Source organism: Centroberyx gerrardi, chromosome 10 (genome assembly GCF_048128805.1).
Source record: "Centroberyx gerrardi isolate f3 chromosome 10, fCenGer3.hap1.cur.20231027, whole genome shotgun sequence".
In the NCBI taxonomy this organism is placed as follows: Eukaryota; Metazoa; Chordata; class Actinopteri; order Beryciformes; family Berycidae; genus Centroberyx; species Centroberyx gerrardi.
The window spans coordinates 8,749,840-8,772,003 of NC_136006.1; the positions used below are offsets into that span (position 1 = coordinate 8,749,840).

Below are 22,164 nucleotides of genomic sequence, written 5' to 3' on the forward strand. Positions count from 1 at the left end.
CCGAAAATCAGCAAGATCAGTCTGATCCTGGATTACAAAAAAGGGCATTAAAAATCAGTTAAATTCTGACCCAGATTTAAAGTGCAGTGGTTGGAATGAAAACCTGCAAACTAAAGTCTGTTTCCAAGTTCCTTTCCAGAGATCTCAGTAAAGACACCAGGAAGGTCGTTGTTGCCTTGGTAATAACTAATGGGCACCCAAATAAACAACACCCACCCGCCCACCGCTCTCCGCGAGTCACGTGGTTCTCGGGAAACTCAAAGCGCAGCGTCAGTGTCAAGCAGCTGCCAGTTGCATAAACTTCCGGTTTAGAGGCTTGCCTTCAAAATAAAGGTGTACATTTTTTTTTTTTTTTTTTTTTTTTTTTAAGATCAGTGTACACACCACCTGCAAATCATATCCAAATACTTGGGGTACCTCAAGTTTGTAACAGTCGCAAATGTGCCTGCTGTGCTTTTGGAACATTGTTTGGTTGCAGTAACAGATTAAGTCACTGGGTGGCGCTCCTTGTTTTTACTGGGACTGGGTTACAGCGGCAGGTTGAGTACTACTCCCAGTCTGTCTCCCGACTAGTAGCTTGTCTCTTCAGTAACGATTTGGTACGTGTTAAACTATATCAATCTACATGTATGTTGAGAGATTATAGTGCCGTAGAGACCAGGCATTGTATGGTTGACAAGTACAGGTGAATAAAGTGGTACATGTGTGAAATCCCAATACTTAACGTCGTCTGGCTCTGTCATGCTATCTCGGAGCAGCCTACTTCCCTAAAGCTAATGTAAGCTAAAACACGACCAAGCGCGTTGCAAGTTACAATTTGGAGTGCTAGTAAACTATAAAATAAAGGAGATTATAGCACTGACTGCCATTTGACAAAGGGGGGGCATTGGGAAATTAGGAATATTTAAGGCCAACTAAAGGAGAAGAGCAAACATAAAACATTATTTGAAGGATTAAAAACAGCTGCAGACTATCTGAGCAGCTTTTTTTACAGTAAGATATAGTATAGGACACAGCGAACTTGATAAAAAAAGACAACTCATACACATCTTGTAAGAATACATTTATGTTCACATTTGTTTCTTGAGCCGGTGTCTACTTATCAACAATGAGTCTGCGGAGATTGAATACATTCATCCAGAAATAATGCAGGCACCTTAATCCCACAATTATTAATTTCATTATGCTATAAAAACACAGCTTTAATCAAAAAGTGTGACCATCAAGTTCAACTGCTGCCAGTAGAGAGCGTGCTAGTGCAGCAGGTGAAAGAGACTGCTGTATCACATGTATGGTTGTGCTGCTAATAATATCTCAAAATGGCTGAAATAAAGTAGAAAGCGAATTGTTAATATTGTACATAACATTCACATGCCAAAATAACCACAATCAAATGGTTTTATAAACTGTAGGTTTTTATAAACAATCAGTCAACATTAAAAAAATAAAACTGAAAAAGTCGGTTGTCATTGACCAATAACAAAAAACAAGAACTGTAATAAACAAAATTCCTTGAAAAACAATTCTGAATAACTATGTCAAAAATCTATAAACACGAATTGACAACACAAGCAATTAATCCTTTGTAACAACAAAAACTCTGGACTTCAGCCACATAGTTGACCCTGTTCCGTGGATTATCAACCCGATCCAGACGTTGATTGGAGGCTGACGTCAGGACGTTGCCGAGAGTTTGTAGGAACCATGTAGGAACCTTTGAGAGACAAGTGGTGTGGTTCATCTGGCTTTAGTCTGAATACGGAGAGCTCATCTATAAAACAAGAAGGGAAACAGCATTAACAGCTAAGCTTTCTGGAAACAATTTAGAATACGTATAAGTAATAATAAGTATTTTCTCAGACTCAGTAAAAGTTAACAGTTTCTAAAATGATCCACCTTGAACTTCAGATCATTCGTCCCTTTTTCAGGAACTTCGGAAATGACCACATTTCACAAACAAATAAAAAAATTATATGATTATTAATGATTAATAAAATCATATTAATGCTAACACAAACATACTAATATGCTTGTTAATGCTAATGTGCTATTGCTAATGTTAGGGTCCTTTCACATGTAGTATTGGCATGTTAGGAATAGCATTAGCATGTTAGCATTAGAATTGAGATCATAAATTGCTTAATTTATATTGATTTGGTGTTTTTTTGTTTTGTTTTATGAAATGTTAATTTGTTTGTTTTCTTAAATTGTGTTTTGTGATTTGTTTTTGGAATGTTAATTTGTTCCATGAAATCATGAAATGTTAATGTTTTCTATTTGTCTTGTGAAATGTTCATCGGTTTTCTGATGTGTTCATTTGTTTTGGGAAATGCGGTTTTGTTCAGTTCCAGGCCACCTTAGTAGAGCATGGCACCACACTGCCATGGCTGTATACAGTAGGTTTGGATATTTGGATAAAAGCGTCCACCACAGGTATGTAGACTTACGGTGTCGATGTCGAAGCAGATCTGCTGGTTGAGCATGTCAAACTCCCCAGGAGTCATCGGGGGCTCAGGAGACTGGCAGGGAGGTAGTGTGGTGCTGGAGTTAGAGCTGGGAGAGCAGACAGAGAAAACAATACAAATTCACCCATCTAAAAAGTCAGTTGTGTATTTTCTTGTTAATATAGTTTGCAATGAACACAGTAGTGATGCTATCAAAAAAAATAAAAAACCATGCATAACAGCTCCATTACACACATTTAACTTTTTTTAGCTTCATTCTACCTAAAGAAGACACCAGGTGCAGCGTTTCTTGTGTTTTTTTTTAAAGATTATTTTCATGGCATTTCTGCTTTAATGGATGCGAGTGCAGTGGAGAGAGACAGGAAAGATGGGAGAGAGAGAGAGGGGAACGACATGCGCCGAAAGTCCCAGGCCAGATTCAGTGTAAATTGTAAAAAAAGGCAGTGGCAGTTTGAAATAGTGTAGACACGCCCTAACAGTGTTAAAATGCCACTTTTGCAGTTACGTGCAGTTACTTTGAACCATGTAAACGTTGTGATTGAAATTTTGCCTTAAAGACGCCATGAAATTTGCATCAAATCAAGGAAGTAAAGCTGCTGGGGTTTTATTGTTTAGAAATTCCTGGTGCAGCATGAGGTCACCATGAAAGATACGCTGTTTTCCAGGAAGTAAAAGTAATGGGAATTAATTTCATGGGGACTTTAAGATGATTTCTCCTAGTAATCCTGGGAATTTGTGTGCATGTTAACATACTCATTGTGTTATCAGGTCAACGGGGCAAATGAAGTCGAATAGAGGTGTCCAGTTGTCTACAAAGGTCTGGTGTAGTGAACTCACCGCAGTTCAGAGATGGGGATCAGGGTGGATGGTATGTATGGATAGACTGGAAATACAACACAGAGATACAAGAGAGATATTAGCATCGTACAGTGCAGTTAACTCACAAAGATTCAAAACATGCACCGATAAATGCTCTGAAACTCTGCATGAAAAATGAGGTGTTCCCCTCTTGCCTTTGCTCGGGTGGCTGTTGTAATGTCGGGCGAAGGCCTCGTCTTTGGGGATGTTGGGGTAGAGGAACTTGAGCGGGTTCTCTGGGACGACGCCGTCTGAGATCACTTTGTAGTCTCGTATGATGTCGGCGAACGGGAGAGCGCTGAGGCGGTTTTTGGTGTACGGTTCCACAGAATTGAACTTCACCTCTCCTGTGGTGAAAAGTCATCGTTAGGGATGGATAGCACTGGATCAAATAAAGAAGACAGTCAGGAAATACTTTCTGATGCTCTGTTTGAGTCTATTTATGAGCCAGATGTGTGGGGTTTTCCATATAGGACAATTCATTGAGTGACTGAAAGTTTAGACAATCACTGGAAAGCATTTGAATTTAGCATACTTCTGTGATCTTACACTATATGAGCATTCTGGTGGTAAACCCCATCCATGTAATCCTCAAACTCCAATGTGAATCCCTTCTTTATATCACTATCCACATACAGCATGGCCATTCTCTGATCTATACATTGTTGGTGTCAGATGGCTTGCAACCACAAAACTAGATCTAGTATGTGAAAATCTTCACACAAATAGATTTAAAAACAAAAGTGGCCAATGCTCCTTTTTATTCCCTCATGCAAAGAAAAGTAATGCAGGTGGAGCTCACCGTTATCGTTGTGCTCCACCCAGGTGAAAGTGATCCCACCCAGGTGGCTCTCGCTGAAGCGTAGGAGGAAAGTCCCCGGGTCTCTGTCCTTCAGCAGCGCCCGCTCCATCTCCTTACTCACAAAACCCATGATGTAGCTGCAGAGACAGCAGTGGGACAGAAAAAAATGTATTTTACTTTAACTTATTTCTTCACCTAACACTTCTCTATCACATTTGAACACTCAGATATTTGTTATATCTAATATCAGACCTGATCCCACAACCTAATTACAAATTCTGGCCAGAATGTTGTGGAGTGCAAATCGCCATAAAAAGAAAAGGTATAGTAAGTATTATAGGATTATACAGTACATGCCTAGAACATACATTGTCTTTTATGTCTTAATAGAACTGTTGTGGACCAGATCTGAACTAAGAACTAGTGTGAATCCAGTGCCCTCGTGAACCCCTCAGGGATTATAGACTAAAAAAAGAACCTCTTACAGTAATATAATAAGATGACTTTCTCATGTAAAAGAGACAGGAGCGCTCTTACTGTAGAGCAGAGATTTAGTGGGACTGGCTGTCATTTTGGCCCCGGGGGCTGACAGTTGAGGGGGTGGAGGTTGAGGTGGGGTGAGATGCGGGAAATGAGCAGAAGACTTACTTGTCATTCCAGACTGGCAGCAAGTGCTTCTTGATGAGCTCCAGGATGGAATCCAGCCACATCCAGAAACTGAAGGGCTTTCCTGGAATATTCTCCTTGGAGAACGCACAAGATATGGAGACGGATGAGTACTTTTTGGGTGTTTCACCATCACATCACGTATAATTAATTACCAGCTGGGTAGGCAGGGTTAAATTCCCTGGGGCCCCAAAGGACTGGCAGCACCACATTCACTTGTAGGTAAATTTGCAATATCTCATTAATATCAATTGGTATTATATATACCCACAATAATAAGATATTAATCCTCTTAGCTAGGAACCCTCATTTCCCATCTATCTTGAGTCATTTTGTGATGATTCCATATTTTGTTTGCCACTGGCGCTTTGTAGTCACCTATGCATGCAAAGTTGCATAATATTTTGTCAATCTTTATTGTTTGCATACTTCAATCTGTTGCAGTGGTGCCAGGTGATGTCACCTTCTATAGAGTACAACAAGTGGTGACATCACCTGGCACCAAAGATCAGCCAATAGCAAATGACAATTTCAGTAGCATGCTTTTTACCATTAGATGTCAGGCTTTACACAGATTTGGATTTGGTGTTTAGTTACTCTATTAGTTACTCTTCAAAGGGCCGATGCATGATGATCAGGATCAAATGGTGATCAATAAGTCTTTCCCCCTGGGGCCCCTAGGTGGCATGATCGTGTTTGAGACAAGACCATATAGTTTGTTGTGGTATCTTACCTTAGAGAACTTGGACCAGGACACATGACAGTCACCGAAGGAGGCTTGCTGACCTGCAGCAACACAAACAACATAAATGACTGTAAAATGTGTACCGTAAATCCTCTAATATTGGCCCGGGCCTTTATTTACCTCAACTGCAGAGAGTACCAGGCCTTTATTGGAAGCAGGCTTATATTAGAGACAGGCCTTTATTTCTAATTCCCTCTGTTTGATAAGTATATTTGCTCATATTTTAGTACGAAGCCTCCTTGTTTTCTGATCTGCTTCTGTTGGGGTACGTTAGGTAGACGTTTTTTTGTTACTGCAATGCATTACGATAATTACGGTAATCGACGACGGCACACTCCAGAGACTTCCGCCGGCCGAGCCATCTTGTGGCACTTGTACGTTACTACAAACTACAGTTACAAACAGGCACCAGGAGTTTACCGGTATCCACCGTTGTTTGCATGTAAACTGAAGCTAACTGAAGCTAACTGAACCTGGGCGCCGATGTGTTCCCGGTGATCCGGCTGAGATTTCGGCGGGGGTCCCGACGCCGATGCGTCACCGAGCGTCCGGGGCTTGGATCGGGAGAATCAGTGTGGGCCGTGGGCGCGGTGGAGAGGCAGCGGAGAGAGGAGATGGACACGGTCCAGCCATATACTAGGTTTTGACCTAGTCTTGTTTCCTTTGTTTTTTTCCCCGGCCTGTATTTGAGGCCGGGCTTTATTTGTTTGTGTCGACCACGGCCCCGGCCATTATCAGAGACCCGGCTTTTAATTGACTACAGACCACTATTAGAGGATTTACGGTATGTCTGCAATTCATTATATATCATAACTATCAATTCCATCAATAATACCTAATATAAAGGGTGGCAGGGTGGAAAAGTGGTTAGAGAGACTGTTCCATTAATCAAAAGGTCACAAGTTCATAACCAACAGCTATGTGTCCAGTCAAAGTGGTCTTGAGCAAAGCACTGAACCCCCACCTGGACCTGTAGTTAATTTTCCTTCCCTAGGATAAGGAAGTAGTTTCATACAACCTTCAACTCTTTTTTTTCTATTTCCTTCATCCCACAGCCTTCTGGCCCCCCTGTAGTCTGAAACCCAGAGGGCGAACACACCTAGGAGCTTCTCTCCCAGCATGCTGAGCTGCTCCTTGTTGAGGCCTCGTCCAGCCAAGGTGGAGAACTGCCAGCTGAGGACTTCAGAGAGCTGGTTCCAGGTCGCCCGAGCGGGGTTCCCGAAGAATGCCAAGTTCTGCGGACGGATAGGGACAAGGAGGAATAAGGATGTGGGGGGTAAATATGATGCAACCACATTTTTAAATTATTATTTTAACAAACAAGACCATTACCGAGAAGACTGGCAGCCTCTACATTGCATTTTACATTATGTGCCACCTCCTTTTACTATAAATGCACCTAATCTACTGAAGGGTGTACAGGAGTTGCATGAAATGATTACGCTGAATGTTTTGAAAGAGTTGGAATACAAGAGAAGGCAATTCCCTAACAGAATTTATCATTATCATTGTGACTCTTAATGCAAATGTGGCAGAGAGAAAGAAAGAAAGAAAGAAAGAAAGAGACCAACCCAGAGAAAGAGAGAGAATGGAGAAGAAAGAAGATACCAAAATACTCTTTTATTCTGAATACTTCCACTCTTCTGAGTATGCAGTATCCTAGTTTTCTTAATACTAGTACTACTGCTACAACTAATAATAATAGATATTATTTATGTAGCGCTTTTCATGATTTTCAGACATTAAAAAGACACTTGTAGGACACGGCGGATGGGCTCACCCTTGGCTCGTCAGTCAGGAGGTTGTACCACATGACGGAGGCCCAGCCTCCAGGCAGCTGGCTGACGTTGGAAATGACCACCAGCGGCAGGGAACACGTCTGGGGACATTCACACACACAGTGAGTGAGTAACAACAGCAACAGCAGCAGTGTTTCCCCCCCCCCGACCCCGAACTTCAAATGAAATGTGTGTGTCTGCTGTGTGGTAACGGACCTCCAGGTCGACGGTGAGGCCCTGCACAGTGAAGCAAGCCTCGAAGCTCAGAGAGTGAAGCTCTTCTGTCACAGAGAGAAGACCCTGGGGAAACACACACACACACACACACACACACTTCAGTTCAGCACTCCAACAGGTCTGACAGACTGACACCCCTGAAGCTGGTTGAGCAGATCATATCTTCACCGCTATCATATCAGCAGTGGGCAGCACTGACTGGCTGATATCAGATTGTTATTGAAAGGCCAATATCGGCCTGATATAACGGCAAACAATATATCAGTCTAATCTTAGTATCAATAGCTAGTTGCTTGAAAAACATTTGAGTAGATTTCTGAACTTGTGTCTCACTTTGGTGTTCGTTGCTGGGAAGTTTGCCCCTCTACAATGTTCAGAAAATGAATCACCAAATTAAATGCCAAATGAATCACCAATCTAATTAAACAATGCTGAGGCACAGTTGGGCATCAGAGTCCAAAAATGTTGCCAACTTTTTTACTACTACCTTTAAAAACTACTTTTTTTTTTTGGATTATTTTTTGGCATTTTTGGCTTTATTGGACAGATTGAAGTAGAGAGCGACAGTGAAGGACAGGGGAAAGAGAGGGATGATATATGTGACAAAGATCCTGGGTCAGATTTGAACTCAGGACATCACAGTTACACGCTACGGGCCTTAAACCACTAAGCCACCCAGACGCCCCATCACTATCTTTACAAGTTGTGTTTACAGTCACTGGTACATTAACTGTCCCGTCCTCAGCGTCTCTCACCTCGTTCCCCTTTGTGCCGTTGATATATTTCTTCTCTTTAAGCTGCTGTGAGACACAAATGCAATGTCAGTTGGCTTTAAAACAATCACAGACAACAGACACTGATGCAAAACATCTAATAGATCAGTACTTTTACAAACTAGTTAACTTTTAATTTCATAACCAAGCATAAGTGAAACTGGATTTAGTGTACTGACATGTACAGCAATGAGAGAACTAGGGGCCAAACTCAAGCAGTGGAAAGATCAAATACTTTGCATTTTTCATGTATCTCATGATGAAAAAAAGTTGATGAGAAACACTATAGGTGTGAAAATGTCTGACTGCATGAATGTGAAACAGGGTGGTACTGAAAAAGAGCATGCAAAACCCTTCTCTAGATGAATAAATGGACAGTGAACGGGGGTGTTACCAGGTGTCTGAACTCCACGGAGAGGCAGCCGTTGGAGGAATCCTCAATATCCATTGCTTTAGTGTTGTTGGTCAGGATGAAAAACTGACGATTTCTGAGGATAAAAAAGATGGAAGCTAAAGTGCAGTAGAGATTTGCCAAAACCCCAATTTAAATATCTATGCAAAAGGTCTACTTTCATAAGGAGAATGAGTTGATGGATGTTTTTCAGGTGATTCAGTCCAAAACTGACAGCAGTGAAATTAGGTCAATTCAAACACTAACTTAGATGAAGATGACATTTTTGAGTTTCAATCCAAAAAGAAATAGCTGGCATTTGAAACATTTGAGACCTACTTCTAGACTATGATTGCTGGCATAAAAGTCAATACAGAAATAACAAATTAATTTAAAGTAAGTTATTAGGTAACAAAAAAAAGTTTGAAATTTGCTTGGAAAACTACGGAGCCCCTAAAGTCCCGGAAGGTGATATTTTTTGATCTTGTGCGCACAAGTTCATTATCTTGTGGGAACAAGTTATTATCTTGTGCGCACAAGATAATAACTTGTTCCCACAAGATAATGAACTTGTGCGCACAAGATAAAAAAATATCACCTTTCGGGACTTTAGGGGCTCCGTAGAAAACAAACATTTTGGAGGATGTAATTACACCTGCTTTTGAAATTGACAAACTTCAGGCAAACGTTTTCTCTCAAAATGGATGTGTACCATTTTGGACTGGCACCCTTCATTTCTTTAAGCAGTAATACGATGTGGTATGCTGTGTGTAAAACTTAATGTAATATGAAATCATTTCTGCAGTGTGTATAATGTGGTGTAGTGTGTTGTTGGCTGTCCTGCTCTAACCCCAGTAACCTCATGCTACTCTGCTCCAGGCTTCACACACTGCAGCACAACTTCCTCTGCTGAGGCTGGTTATACTCACACTCTGCCAGGCGGTAGGTCCCTACACACACACACGTGCAAATGTACACACACACACACACACACACACACGCATACAAGAGAATAAAGTTCAAATAAGTTAATCTGCAGGCTATATCATTTTCAAAAAGTAATCCACTTTCACAGGGTCGCCTATTTATTACCTTCCAAAATTGTTTCTTAAGATTACAAATATTTAACACAGAATCAAAAATAATCTCATAACATGTGGAACTCACTTGTCAAATGTTGTTTTCACTTTCAGCTGGTAATCCACTTCTGGAAGTTTAACCAGGAGTCTGGGAGGAATTTAGAAGAGACAAAATACTTAATACGACAAAGGATCCTCAGCAAAAAAAATATACAAAGTTGCCATGACCTGTCATATGAAATGTTTTATTTTAATTATTTGAAAGACTTTTTAATAATATTTTATTTCAACAATGGTTTATTCTTTACGTGAATAACCTACTGATTTAGTGTAAAAATGTTTCATAATCCACTACATTTAAAATGTTCACCAGCCAAGAAGAAGCTGGTTAGAAGAGGTTAGGTAAAGGTTAGAGTCCATACAGCGGAAACAGGGTATTATGAGCATTAGGTAATAATGATAATAATAATAAAATACTTAATTGCTCTTGCACCTTTCAAAACAACATTGCAAACTTCCTTACAGGCCATAAAACAATAATAAATTAAAGTCAATAAGATAAATACTAAAACAAAGTCAGATATGAATTAAAGACGTATCAGGTGACATAATACCTGACTTTGGTGGTGAACTGCACTCCAGTCTTGATGATGAGGGGTTTCTGGGGGTGTGTGGGCATGCATGGCTGCTTCTCCACCACAAATGAGCTGGAAACAAACCCAAACCACATCATATATGATTTATAATTTCCACCATGTTCAGTCGCGTGTTGCGTTGCATTTCTCTGTTGCTCTGTTGCTCTGTCTGCTTTTCTAAAGTTGAGACATTTTCAACTTGGAGCGCTCGAAAACGCGTCATATCCAAAAACCGAGGCACATAGTGTGGAGGAGATGCGCGTCTGTTGCGTCCCAACCGTTGAAAATAATTGAAAAATGGCACAAGAACATTCAAAAAAGCGTCCTGTGTGATCACAGCCTGATGTTGTGTTATGTTGCCTTGTATTGCTTTGGGTTGGATTGTTTTATTGTGTTGTGTTGCGATGAGTTGTGTTGAATAAGCATACTCACGTTACATTATGTTGCATTGCATTGCTTTTTGTTGCATTGCATTTTGTTTAATTGCATTTTGCTATGTTGTGTTTTCTTACTTTAGGTTTTGTTGCATTGCGTTCTGTTGCGTTGTGTTGTGAAGTGTTGCGCTGCGTTATAGAGGGTACCTTTTGATGAGGTGGTAGATGAGGTATTTAACCTGCTCCTCCATCTGCGGTCTCTGCAGGGGGATCGGGTCGCTCTCATAGGTGACTTTCAAAATCAGCTCGCCCAGTTTGTCCAGCTGACGCTTGACCTGGAAGAGACTCTGAGCTGTCAGTGTAAACCTGGACAGGAGGGGGGAGAGGAGAGAGGAAGGGGACAGGGAGAGGAGGAGAGAGAGAGAAGGGGGAGGGGAGAGAGGGAGGGAGGGAGGGAAAGAGACAGGATGAGAGGAGGAGGAGGGAGAAGGGTGGCAAGAGTAGGATGGGGAGAGGAAGAGGGAGAGAGAAGAAGAGGCGGGGGAGAAAACGAGGGAGGGAGAGTTAAACCCCTGTCACATACATGACCCAGAAATATTATGGTACACTGATCTGGATCCATCCTTGTTAGTAACAATTCTTGAGCTATGAGCTAACACTGAGTGAAGCCTGTTTGTGTGTCATTACCAGTTCTGCAGCTGGTCCAGGCCGGTGAGCAGCGGCCCGCCGATGGAGGCGATCTGCTGCCGGCGCTTCCAAGCCAACAGCTCCGGGTTGAGCTGAGAGGTCATCAGGTCATCAATCTCCTTGATCACATCATTCATCTTACTCAGGATCTCCTAATAGAGGCATGAAGAACAGCAGTGCTTTGAGTCCTTTGGGTCCATAAGGTGTAAATCACACAACAACGACACAACATAATAGTTCATAATATCCGCACAGTGTTGGCATCTCTGTCTCTCTTACTCAAACCTGTTTCTCATCTTCTACAGTCAGTCAGTCGTTTTCTAAAGTCTTGTGTGTTATTAATAGAGCTGAACAATTAATCAAAATAAGTCAAAATCATAATATGAACTTGTGTTTTAGTCAGGCGGGTAATCTTTGGTCCATGAATCAAGTGCAATATTGGTGAAAACCTTTCATCCTGCACACTGAAATCTATTTTTTTTCTGTCAAATCACAATTAGATTTTCTGTCAATATCGTTCAGCCCTAGTTATTAATATAAATCAAATGATCAAAGATCAAATGTGATATTTGGTGACATTTTTGTTAGTCTGCAGCCGACTTTGCGCGGTGATTTCATTTTATGTGTTGCAATCCATCTAAAAACAAACCCACATTGATATCTTATGGTTAACTGAGCCTCAGAGTCTTGGAAGTGATGGTTTGCTTTATGTTGTAGGGCCATCCTCTGCGATGTAACCCGCAAACAACACCCACATTCAAACAACAAGTTAATTCTAGTCATTCTAAATCAAATGTTACACTTGTTGACAGTTTTTACAACATATTTCACGCTTTTTACAAATAGTGGGAAATGGCCTTGGTTCCTCATCTCTCCTAGTTTCATCACAGGTTTCATTAAAGTTTCATCCAATCTACTCAATTTCGCACTGGGAATCGTTCATTACGCCCACAGAGAGCTGGTAGTGAAAGGGCACGAGTGTTTTAGAAGCTGGGTTTGAAACATGAACATACTTGCTGTTCACACAAATGTACAGTATACCTTCCTTTTGAAGTCGAGCCTGTTGAGCATTTCCTGCAGTCTTGTTACTTCCTGCTTCATCAGATCTGAGTTCCTCTCAACCGGATCTGACACACAGAGGTATACACACACACACACACACACATTATACGGCTTCGAGCAGCTTCTCGTGTATGGCAGGCAAAGTATTAATAGTGTTTTGCACAGTGGAGGAAATGACAGTTTTCAAGGTAAATGGTGAATTAGTTAATCGAGCTTTTAGAAGCTTATCTGCACATCCTGTAACTCGGCTCACCGCGGGACTGGAGGGTCTTGTAGCGGAAGTCAAAATCGTCCTGCATGTCCTCGATGAATTTCACAGACTGGTCCATCATCTAGACACAGTTCAGTTTGGTTTAAGTTCATTTATTTGCACATACGATAAAATGCAGAAAGAATTTAAAAAAGCATCCTGTGTCATTTTAAACACAGATTAGGACAGCACACTTTTAAAATGACACACCCTTTCCCAAGAGTGCAGATGCAGTAACGGATATCTATGTGTGGTCTTTGTTTTGATGTCAGTGGTGGTCATGGTTACCTGCACGCTGCTCCTGATGATCATAACTCTATTGTCCATGTTCTTCTGCCTCTCGATGGCCACCGAATTCTGCAATGACTTCTCCAGTGGACCCTGGGGGAAAAAAAAGGTTCTCTTCAGTTTGTCACAGAGGTGTGACCAAGTCAACTTTGCTCGAGTCCCGAGTCAGTCTCAAGTCCCAAGTCTAAATGTAGAACACGTCAAGTCAAGTCAGAACTAATCAAGAGTCCAGTATCAATTTAATATCTTAAAGAAAACTAAATATCTAGGACTTTTCAATGCAATATGGTTTTAATAGGATAAAAACTTGGTAAGAGCATCATGAGTTTGATTTCTTTAATCAGTTTCAACTTCAATAAATTCAATCATTCCATACAAATTCAGAAAACAGAATTTAAATTCAGTCGTCTGCTGGAACAAATCTCATCACTTTCACTCTAAGTCATTTACACAAACACAAGATCTTTTTTGTCAAGACTTTAGAAACCTTTTCACGTCATCAAAGTACAAGTCATGTCTCAAGTCTTCTCTTCATGCATCGAGTCAAGTCTCAAGCAATTCAAATTGAGTCTGACTTAAATCCAAGTCATGTGACTCAAGTCCCCACCTCTGGTTTTTCCAGTAATTTACTCAGTGTGTTTCTGAAAGATAGAAATGAAACCTTAATCTTTAATCTAACCTTTAATCCAGCATGATCGAAATATGATCCAAATATCCAAAAATGTATTGGAGCAAACAACGCAAGTCTTCCCTCTATTGTTTGTTTTTCTTTGTTCGTTTTATTTTACAGCATTTCGAAACTTTTTTTGGGGGGGGTGGGGGGATTGCTACACAAATGCAGCTGTCTTCCGGCCATGCCAGCATGATTACTGGGAATGAATGAAGCGAGCTGGATGGGAATGTGGGAGGGAGCAGCGTCTTCCTGGCAGCGGCCTGCCAGGAGCAGCAGTTACTAGAAAGAGAACCAGAGGGACTTTCCCAGAGAGGCGAGCTGGTGTTTCAGTAACAAACCTGTTCCTGCATGCAGGCGCTGGACAGGATCCGGCGCTCCTCCCTGAGACAGGTAGAGATCACTCTGGCCATGAGGGCAGGGCTGGCCTTGTATTTCACCTGGCATGTCGCAACACACACACACACACACACACACACACACGCAGGAAGAGAATGTTCCAGGTCACAAAACGCAACAAAGACAGATCAAATAAGTATGCCGGCCCGCTACAAGAAATATAAGATGGTTAAAAGGAAATAAGATAAACAAAATTATTTATAAATTTTATTTAACCTCTAGATCTGTAAGAGTTATTCCATATGGTACCTATGAAAAATGGGAGGACACTTTTGATTGTCCTATACCGTGGAAACAAGTGTTCAAATTAATGTATAAAACAACAGTAGACACATTTATAAGATCCTTTCAGTTAAAAATAATTTCTAATTTTTTGTCTACTAGGAGAATGTTAAGAACTTTTCTGGTATTGTCATGTTGTGTCTGCCTTTTGGAGGGAGGTTCAAAAGATGTGTAATGCAATGAAGCTGTGATTTTTTCTCTGTGATATTGGGTGATGTTACAGAGACAAGCAGTTATACTATTAATCTGATTATTTTGTTAGGGGAAAGATTTATTTTTAAAGCTGCTGATGTGGATTCCTTGAATATCAATCAATTTAGAATGTTCATTAAACGTCATTTTATTCTGGAAGGATATATTGCAAACACAAATGATGACGTTAAAAAACATTTAGAAAGGTGGGAAAGGTTTATTGAAGCGGAAGGCTGGTAAGAAGTTTGTATTTAACTAAAAAAAACAAGTGTAGAATTTGACTTTTTTTTTTTTTTTTTTTTTTTTTTCTTTCTCCTCTAATGTTTTGTTACTTATTTAGGTTGTAAGACAGATCAAATAATCAAGAAACTAACAAATATGCCTTTCTCTCTAGTTAACTCCAGCTCTATTTGTCGTCTTGTAAGAGTGTGTGTGTGTGTGTGTGTGTGTGTGTGTTGGGTAACACCTGGACCTCATCCATGTTACGAAATTCTACATAGCTGCAAATCAATCACCAGATTAGGTAGGTTCTGTTTTTTTCAGCCCACTGTTTATCTTGCCAGCCAGGATAATGAGTTCCTGATAAGGAGGAAGTAGCTGGGTTAAATGGAGGTGTGCCATTGTGGCCTTACGCTAAGATCTGTGGCGCTTACTGGAATCGCCGTCATAATCTGCTTACAACAAAGGAATGAGGTACAACTTGCCTCAAATGTGAAAGAAAAAAAGGACTGTGCTGTAGTCATGACAACGCAGCAGAGCAGCAGTGAAGTCAGGCGTGCACAGGTACATGGAGAACAACCCTAACCTTAACAACCTTAACCTTTACTGAAGCCTTAGAGAACGTCTTCAGGGTATGATCTTCATTTACAACAAAATATACAACATAATGAACAAAACATTAAAGCTGCAGGTTAAAGCTCAAATTTAGGAAAGATTGCTTTTAAATTGAATGTCACTGATTCCTGGAATGAATTACATTGTACTTTTAATCTTGGTACTCTGGGAAAATTGGCTCATTTCAAGTATTTGATTATGAATTTTTGTTTTATTGAATGCAATTACTTTGATGTTTTGTTTTTGTAATGTTTTTTTACTGTTGTAAATGAGGATCCTTATACCCACCTATCAGCGTAATTACCTCTTAAATATGGAGACGATTCAGTTCCAAAATTCTTGGTTTTAAATTAAGTTTATTATTACTTTCATCATTATATCTTTTGGTGCTAAGCGCTCATTGCTGTGGTGTTTCTGGGGATCCTACCCTCATTCAAGATTTTACCCACTTTATCAGCCCAATTACCTCTAAAATATGGAGACGATTCTGTTCCAAAATTCCAAAGTTTATTATTACTATCATTATTTTATCCATTATCTAAGAAGAAATCAGTGCTTGAGGGTCATTCAGTATCTCAAAAAAAATGGAGCAGCCACACAAACCAAGTGTTGTCATTTTATCACCTGAGGACTTTGGTGACCTAATATCCTTTATGCAATAAATTGTTTTGTAAGACTAGGTGGATACCTATTTTTCAGATTGTGGATATGTGGTTTTGGAATGAAAGTCTTCACGTATAAAGAAATAGGTCACAGAATAACGTCCTTCCCTCAGCAACACACCCACCGCCCCGACTACCACTGCTCCACTGTCACATATTCTGTTTGTCTTCAACAACACGGCCATGTTTTGCTCATCACAAACCATATCCTGTCCGGCCCACTCAGAAAAGTTCTGCTGTGGGAGAGGGAAACTTTCTTTTTTTTCCAGGTATGACTCAGATTTTATGTCTCAGCATCAGTGCCAGAATCATGACTGAGGATGCAACACCTACACAGCGACTTTCATTACAAGAACAGTGACGGCGTGCAGCGTCGGCAAGCGGCAGCCCAACACAAACATGCGTGTTCAGCATAACATGCCCACTGAGCTCTAGACGTCATTTTAACGTCACGTCTATGGGGATGTTAAAATGACGTGTATGGGACATCTGAATGGTTATAGACCATGCAACATTTGGCTACATAGGGTTTAAAAGTGAAAGTTTACTAGACTACTTACTACACCTTCTGGGGTAAATGACAAAAATAAAGCATTATTTTGTACACATGGACTTCTCTGGTGCATATTTTTGATTATTTACAGCTGTTTATGCATTGTTTAAATATCTAATAATGTATTCACTGCTTGGTCTAAAACTAGATTACTTAGCCAAACTATTATACTTGGCCAGAAATCATTCTGTGAAGCGGAGTGATACATATAGTAAAAAGTCCCAGTGCTGTTACACTGTATATCAGCACTCATGGAACGCCTCTTGTCCAATCAAATTACTCGACCGGAACTAACTGTTTGTCTAAATGAGAGCTAAAGCCTAGACGTGATGTTGAAATGACGTCTAGTGCTCAGTGGGTAAATACATTTATTACATATTTAAACAATGCATAAACAGCTGTAAATATCTAAAAATAGACCAGAGAAGTCTGTATGTACAAGATGTACAATGGTTTATTTTTGTCATTTACCCCAGAAGACGTAGTCTAAGACGGAGACATCTACTAAACTTTTACTTCTAAACCCTCTGCAGTCTCTTAGTTTAGTTTAGTTTAGTTTAGTTTAGAAGAACACTTGGATGCTGCCCAGTACAATCAGTCCCACTTGCAGCATTCAAGCATATACAGCAACTACTACTTATGAAGTTTTACGGAGAGTCTTTTTTAAGTGGTAATCTACAAGATCCTTTTTTTTATTTTGTTGACATCTTTGGTGCTAAGCGCTCATTGCTGTGGTGTTTCTGCACTGCACTTCCCAGAGATCACCTGTCAATCAAACAGTGTGGGCGGGACTGTGACGTCTTTTTTCTTGGATTTTCTGTTGATGAAGTTTGAGTTTCTGTAGGTGGCGTTCAGCCGTGGCGGCTATCACTGCTCACGCTAACTACCCAGTTCTTCTTCTTCTTCTGTTTATTCCAAACAAACCGGAAACGTAAAACGCATCACTTCCTGTGCGGCAGAGGATTTTTTTCACAGGAACGAGCTACCAGAAACTGTACGTTTAGAACAGCAAATGGAAAAGCTTTCAGGAACTGGATATAGGTTGAATCACTGTTGTGTTACATAATCGGTGATAGAGAGAAGCAAATCAGACATTTACTTATATGAAAAGTTTATGGATTATTACTTTAAAAGGTCTTATAAACTCATAAATTAGCACGCCTTATCAACATCACTCACACACAGCAACAACCCACAAACACCCAAAACTACCATACAGGAGTAGCTGCTTCCTCTGAGAATCAATGACGTTGAGCACATACACACACACACACACACACACACAAACCCCCCCCCCCCACACACACACACACACACACACAAACCCCCTACACACACACACACACAACCCCCCCACACACACGCACACACACACACACAGGAAACAGTGGTGTAAACCTCACAGTTCTCTTCTGAAAAGGTATATGTCTATTTTTCCAAGTCAGTAAATAAAATACACGCTGAGGCGCGTGACGTCAGCAGCCAAACCTCAGCCAAACATTTCCTGTTCGTCTCCTGGATCGAACCCCTACACTCTGAGTGGGAGTGCTCAGTTTCTCACCAGATCATAAAATAAAATTAAATGGTGATTTTTAATTATATTTACAGTTAGGATTTAGATAATGCTCTTGTCCACTTAAATTCCTGTTTCTCCAACAACACAAACAATATCAAGAAAAAGAAAAAGTTCAAGGTAAAGCAATAAATGTTAAGGAGAAAAATAGGGAAGTCCCTAAAAAAAACCCACAGGGGTGTTCTTCTTAGTTTAAGTATTTTAAATGAATAAATACACAGTTTGTGAAATAATACGCTGAGTTTTATCTCAAAATCGCTTAAAACTTATATGGGATTTACTCAATTAAGTGACATTTGAGACTTGAATGCTGGAAACAGTGGAGTACCCGCTTCTCTCATGTAACAGTGTTTGACAACGGAAGCGCTGCCCACTTTCACTTCCCTATCAGCTCCAACACACACACACACACACACACACACATCACAGACCGCAGAGTACTTCCCCTTATTAAGGAAGCTTTATGTACAGTTGTGACAAACAATAACATCATCATCAACACAGACCACAGGTCATTGTTGAGATTGCCTTCCACCATGCAGCGCACGCCCTTTCTTTGTATGGGATGCAATAGCATTCATAACACCCTCGAAGCTAGAATAAAACATAGAGCAATTTATTCTTTAAATGAACCGGCAAAGAAATAAAAAGTGTGTGATTTCTGTTGTTCATGATTCTGTTTATGGCATTTCTACTTCACTGGATAACAGAGAGCAGCAGGAGAAGCATTCCCCAAGCACTGCAATCACAAGCAATCTGTCAACATTTTTAAAACTCATCTTGAAACCTATTTTTCTTCTCATTGGCCTTTTCGCTGTGCTTGACATGTTCTTTAATGCTCATTATTGCTCTTTTTTCATCATTTTAACCATGCTCTTATTTCCCTTACATCTAAATTTTCCTTTTGCTGTTCCACGTCTGCCTCGTTTTCCCTGTTTTGTAAACCCCCAGTGTTGAAAAGCACTTTGGTGTCTTTGTGTTTTAAAATATATTAAACCATTTTCCAACCCTATTTCCCATCGTTTTCCCATCATGCTGGTCAATTCCAAAATCTCATCAATTGCTTCACTACAGATACATCTTGCTTGCCAGTGTGCTGCTGTCCAATACAGTCCAAAATCACCCAAAACATGTCTTTTTCAACACATTGATTGCTCCCTTTGTAATAACACATGTTGGTAAAAAGATGTAAATGAAAATAATCTAAAATCTTGCCTTTCTCGTACAGTTTTAATAGTTTTAATACTACCTAGCCTAATGTTAGCCATCGCTTTAGCATTTCATTGTTTACTCTTTGCTGCAGCTGCTTGTCTACATGCACTGCTGTGTAAAGTACAGCACCAAATACATAGTGTCATGTTGTCCAAATTGTCAGGTCATGGATAAAGTTCAATTTAAATATTTCCATGTCTCAATATGTTGAAAAAGACATGCTTTGGGCGCTTTTGGGGTTGATTTTTGGAGAGTCCATTGCCCTATAGGACTGTACTGGAGAGTCCTATAGCAGTCAGAATCAATCTGTATGAAGGAAAATAATTGGGAAATAGGGTCCAGGTTGAAAATGACTGGAGTTCTGCTTTACAAATGACTGGAGTTCTGCTTTAAAGTGCTATATAAATGAAGTTAATTTGACTTGAGTTGGACATAAAGTGAAGAAGGCAGGCTGAGGCACCTGGAGCTGCTGGTTGATGATTTTCAGGTTGTGTCTCTGGAGGAAGTTCTGCTCCTGGGAGCAGAGCCGCTCCAGCTGGGACAGCAGGTTGGTGAACATCACCGTAGCCATTGGCTCATCGTTAGCTGCCGTGTCCCTGAAAAGACACAGCGCATGATGTTTAGGAGCATGACTCACACCGAAAGTCCAGGGGCGCCTTTCTCTTTTGCATCAACAATTTGTGGTTTAGGCTGATAAGACAGGGGTATTTTTACATAGAAATCTTACCTAGTGCAGCTATAATTGAAGCTTACTGTAGCACTTGTTATGTTTTGAACTAAAACATGTCTAATGAAAAGGAGAGGAGAAGAGAAGAGACAGAGAAAAGAAAGGGAAGAAGAGTTTGTTGAAGGTTTCCTCCTCCTCTTCTATTCCCCTATGGGTGTTCCTGAGATGGCATGGGAAGCTTTCACACACACACACACACACACACACACACACACACACACACACACACACACATCCATGTACTTCTATCCTCATGAGGATCCCATTCATTCATTCAGTGATTACAATCATTCCGTATCCCCTAACCTGACAAACAAAGAGGTACAGGAACACACACACACACACACACACACACACACACACACACACAGAGAGCAGGACTCACCAGTCCTGAGACTCGATCCAGTCGGCCAGACCCTGACGGATGTCCATGGGGAAGTTGTCATCATACAGGTAGTCCACATGTTCCAGCAGCCTGATCTCTAGCTGCTGGATCTGCTTCCACTGACTCATGCTGAAACACACATTAGCGTCATGCGGATGCACTAAATGAAGGGACAGGCGATGTGCTGCATTATTTCTATTCTATTCTATTCTATTCTATTCTAACCTTGATATTTTCTTCCTTTTTTCTTTTTTCTCTTAAGAAAAGCCTAGGGACAGGAGTTGGAAACTATCAATCGCTATAAACTCTGTATGCAGAACATCAGTCGCATCAACTTGTTTGTATCCAGTTGAAGTGGCACTATGTTAATTTGCATTGTCCCTATCAAATAAATAAATAAATATCCCTTTTGGAAAAAGGGATATACCTTAAGTATAGCCTAGGCTACTTCAGTGTAAAACTAACTTTGGGGAACTGTGGGTGTACTCATACTCATACTTGTAACTCAAAGTACACTACCAGTATACTTGATCGGACTGAAATAGTCCTTCTAAGTTTATATCTGGATACTTTTACTTGAAGTTGACTCACACAAATAGGCTACTAAAAGTGTACTAAAATATAGTTCTGGGTAAACTGCAAGTACTATCAGCAGATCATGGTGACTAAGCACAAAGCCTGTTGTGGCTTAGGTATACTTTAAGTATACTTAAGTCACAACAAGTTACTGTACATTGAGTATACTTCTACTATCATTAACAGTATAAGCCAAAGTATACTATTCTCAGTAAACTTTTGCAAAAGTATTAAGTCTAAAAGTCTAAAAGTACGAGTATAACTTTAGGTATACTATTCTCAAGTGTACCTTTTGCAAGTACAACAAAGGTAAAATGAAAGTACATTTGCTCTTTTTTTTTTTTTAGTTTAAAATAAAGTAAAAATGCACTGAAGTAAACTTATTCTTTCTAAGGATAACACAAGTAAAATAAAGTTAACTTACTCATTTTTAGTTTAAAATACTAAAAATGCACTGAAGTAAGCTGCTTTTTTTTTTTTTTCCCAAGAGATAACCTATAATATCTATATTTTTAGAGTTTGTGTGGTAGATATTCATGCTCATATTAGTCATGTTGTTACCTGATGCGTTTCTCTGCTGTGTTCCCGTCAGTCTCAACGGCCCTCCACCATGTGCGCTTTGTTTCCCTCTTTGACTTTCGGTTTTAATGTGCCGAACTGTCTAGGAAGTCCTATTTATTCAGAAGGCTGCTCCCTAAACACCGCCCCTCCGCTCTGCTTACCGGGGCAGACACGCATATTCATCTAGTGTACATTTACATGGTATGTGGTCATCATGAAGAGAAAATTTATTAAAGTTATTTTCAAGATCAGGACTGTTTTTTCAAAAGACACATGAGGAAGCTTTCTTGCGTGTGTGTGTGTGTGTGTGTGTGTGTAATGTGTGTGTGTGTGTGTGTGTGCAATCTACTATAGCAGTCTTAGAATATTTTAGAAGGATACTATACACATATTATAGCAAAATTATAGGTTCATATAGGCATATAAAACTCACTATATAGTCACTATA

The 22,164-nt window shown here is 40.2% G+C and overlaps 1 protein-coding gene across 4 annotated transcripts; it reads right to left on the reverse strand.

Annotated features, from left to right (window-relative positions):
• Window positions 1-1,048: 1,048 nt before the first annotated feature.
• stat4 (signal transducer and activator of transcription 4) lies at window positions 1,049-21,790 on the reverse strand. Of its 4 annotated transcripts, none has more exons than XM_071921648.2 (24): window positions 21,717-21,790; window positions 20,580-20,708; window positions 19,928-20,063; window positions 14,102-14,200; window positions 13,091-13,183; window positions 12,806-12,884; window positions 12,532-12,617; window positions 11,491-11,642; window positions 11,011-11,169; window positions 10,409-10,501; window positions 9,883-9,942; window positions 9,645-9,665; window positions 8,719-8,812; window positions 8,307-8,348; window positions 7,531-7,614; window positions 7,317-7,415; window positions 6,636-6,771; window positions 5,525-5,577; window positions 4,774-4,868; window positions 4,126-4,262; window positions 3,479-3,670; window positions 3,303-3,348; window positions 2,448-2,553; window positions 1,049-1,771 (listed from the first exon to the last, which is right to left on the reverse strand). In XM_071921648.2, the coding sequence occupies exons 2-24, from the start codon at window positions 20,705-20,707 to the stop codon at window positions 1,748-1,750; spliced, it is 2,214 nt and encodes a 737-aa protein (XP_071777749.2). In that variant the 5' UTR covers window position 20,708; window positions 21,717-21,790; the 3' UTR covers window positions 1,049-1,747. The 4 variants fall into 4 exon arrangements, 3 of the variants coding, with proteins under 3 accessions (XP_071777749.2, XP_071777748.2, XP_078142087.1); XM_071921647.2 differs by having other exon boundaries at window positions 8,307-8,351; window positions 21,717-21,767; XR_011785385.2 differs by having other exon boundaries at window positions 1,738-1,771; window positions 3,219-3,348; window positions 8,307-8,351.
• Window positions 21,791-22,164: the final 374 nt, after the last annotated feature.

Excerpts from the sequence above, each read along its gene's own strand:
- stat4 (XM_071921647.2), bottom strand. The coding sequence starts at position 20,707 with ATGAGTCAGTGGAAGCAGATCCAGCAGCTAGAGATCAGGCTGCTGGAA. Across the intron at positions 8,813-9,644 it reads GACCTACCGCCTGGCAGAGT|AAATCGTCAGTTTTTCATCC; the intron begins GTGAGTATAACC and ends TTTTATCCTCAG. Across the intron at positions 3,671-4,125 it reads GGTGGAGCACAACGATAACG|GAGAGGTGAAGTTCAATTCT; the intron begins GTGAGCTCCACC and ends TTTTCACCACAG.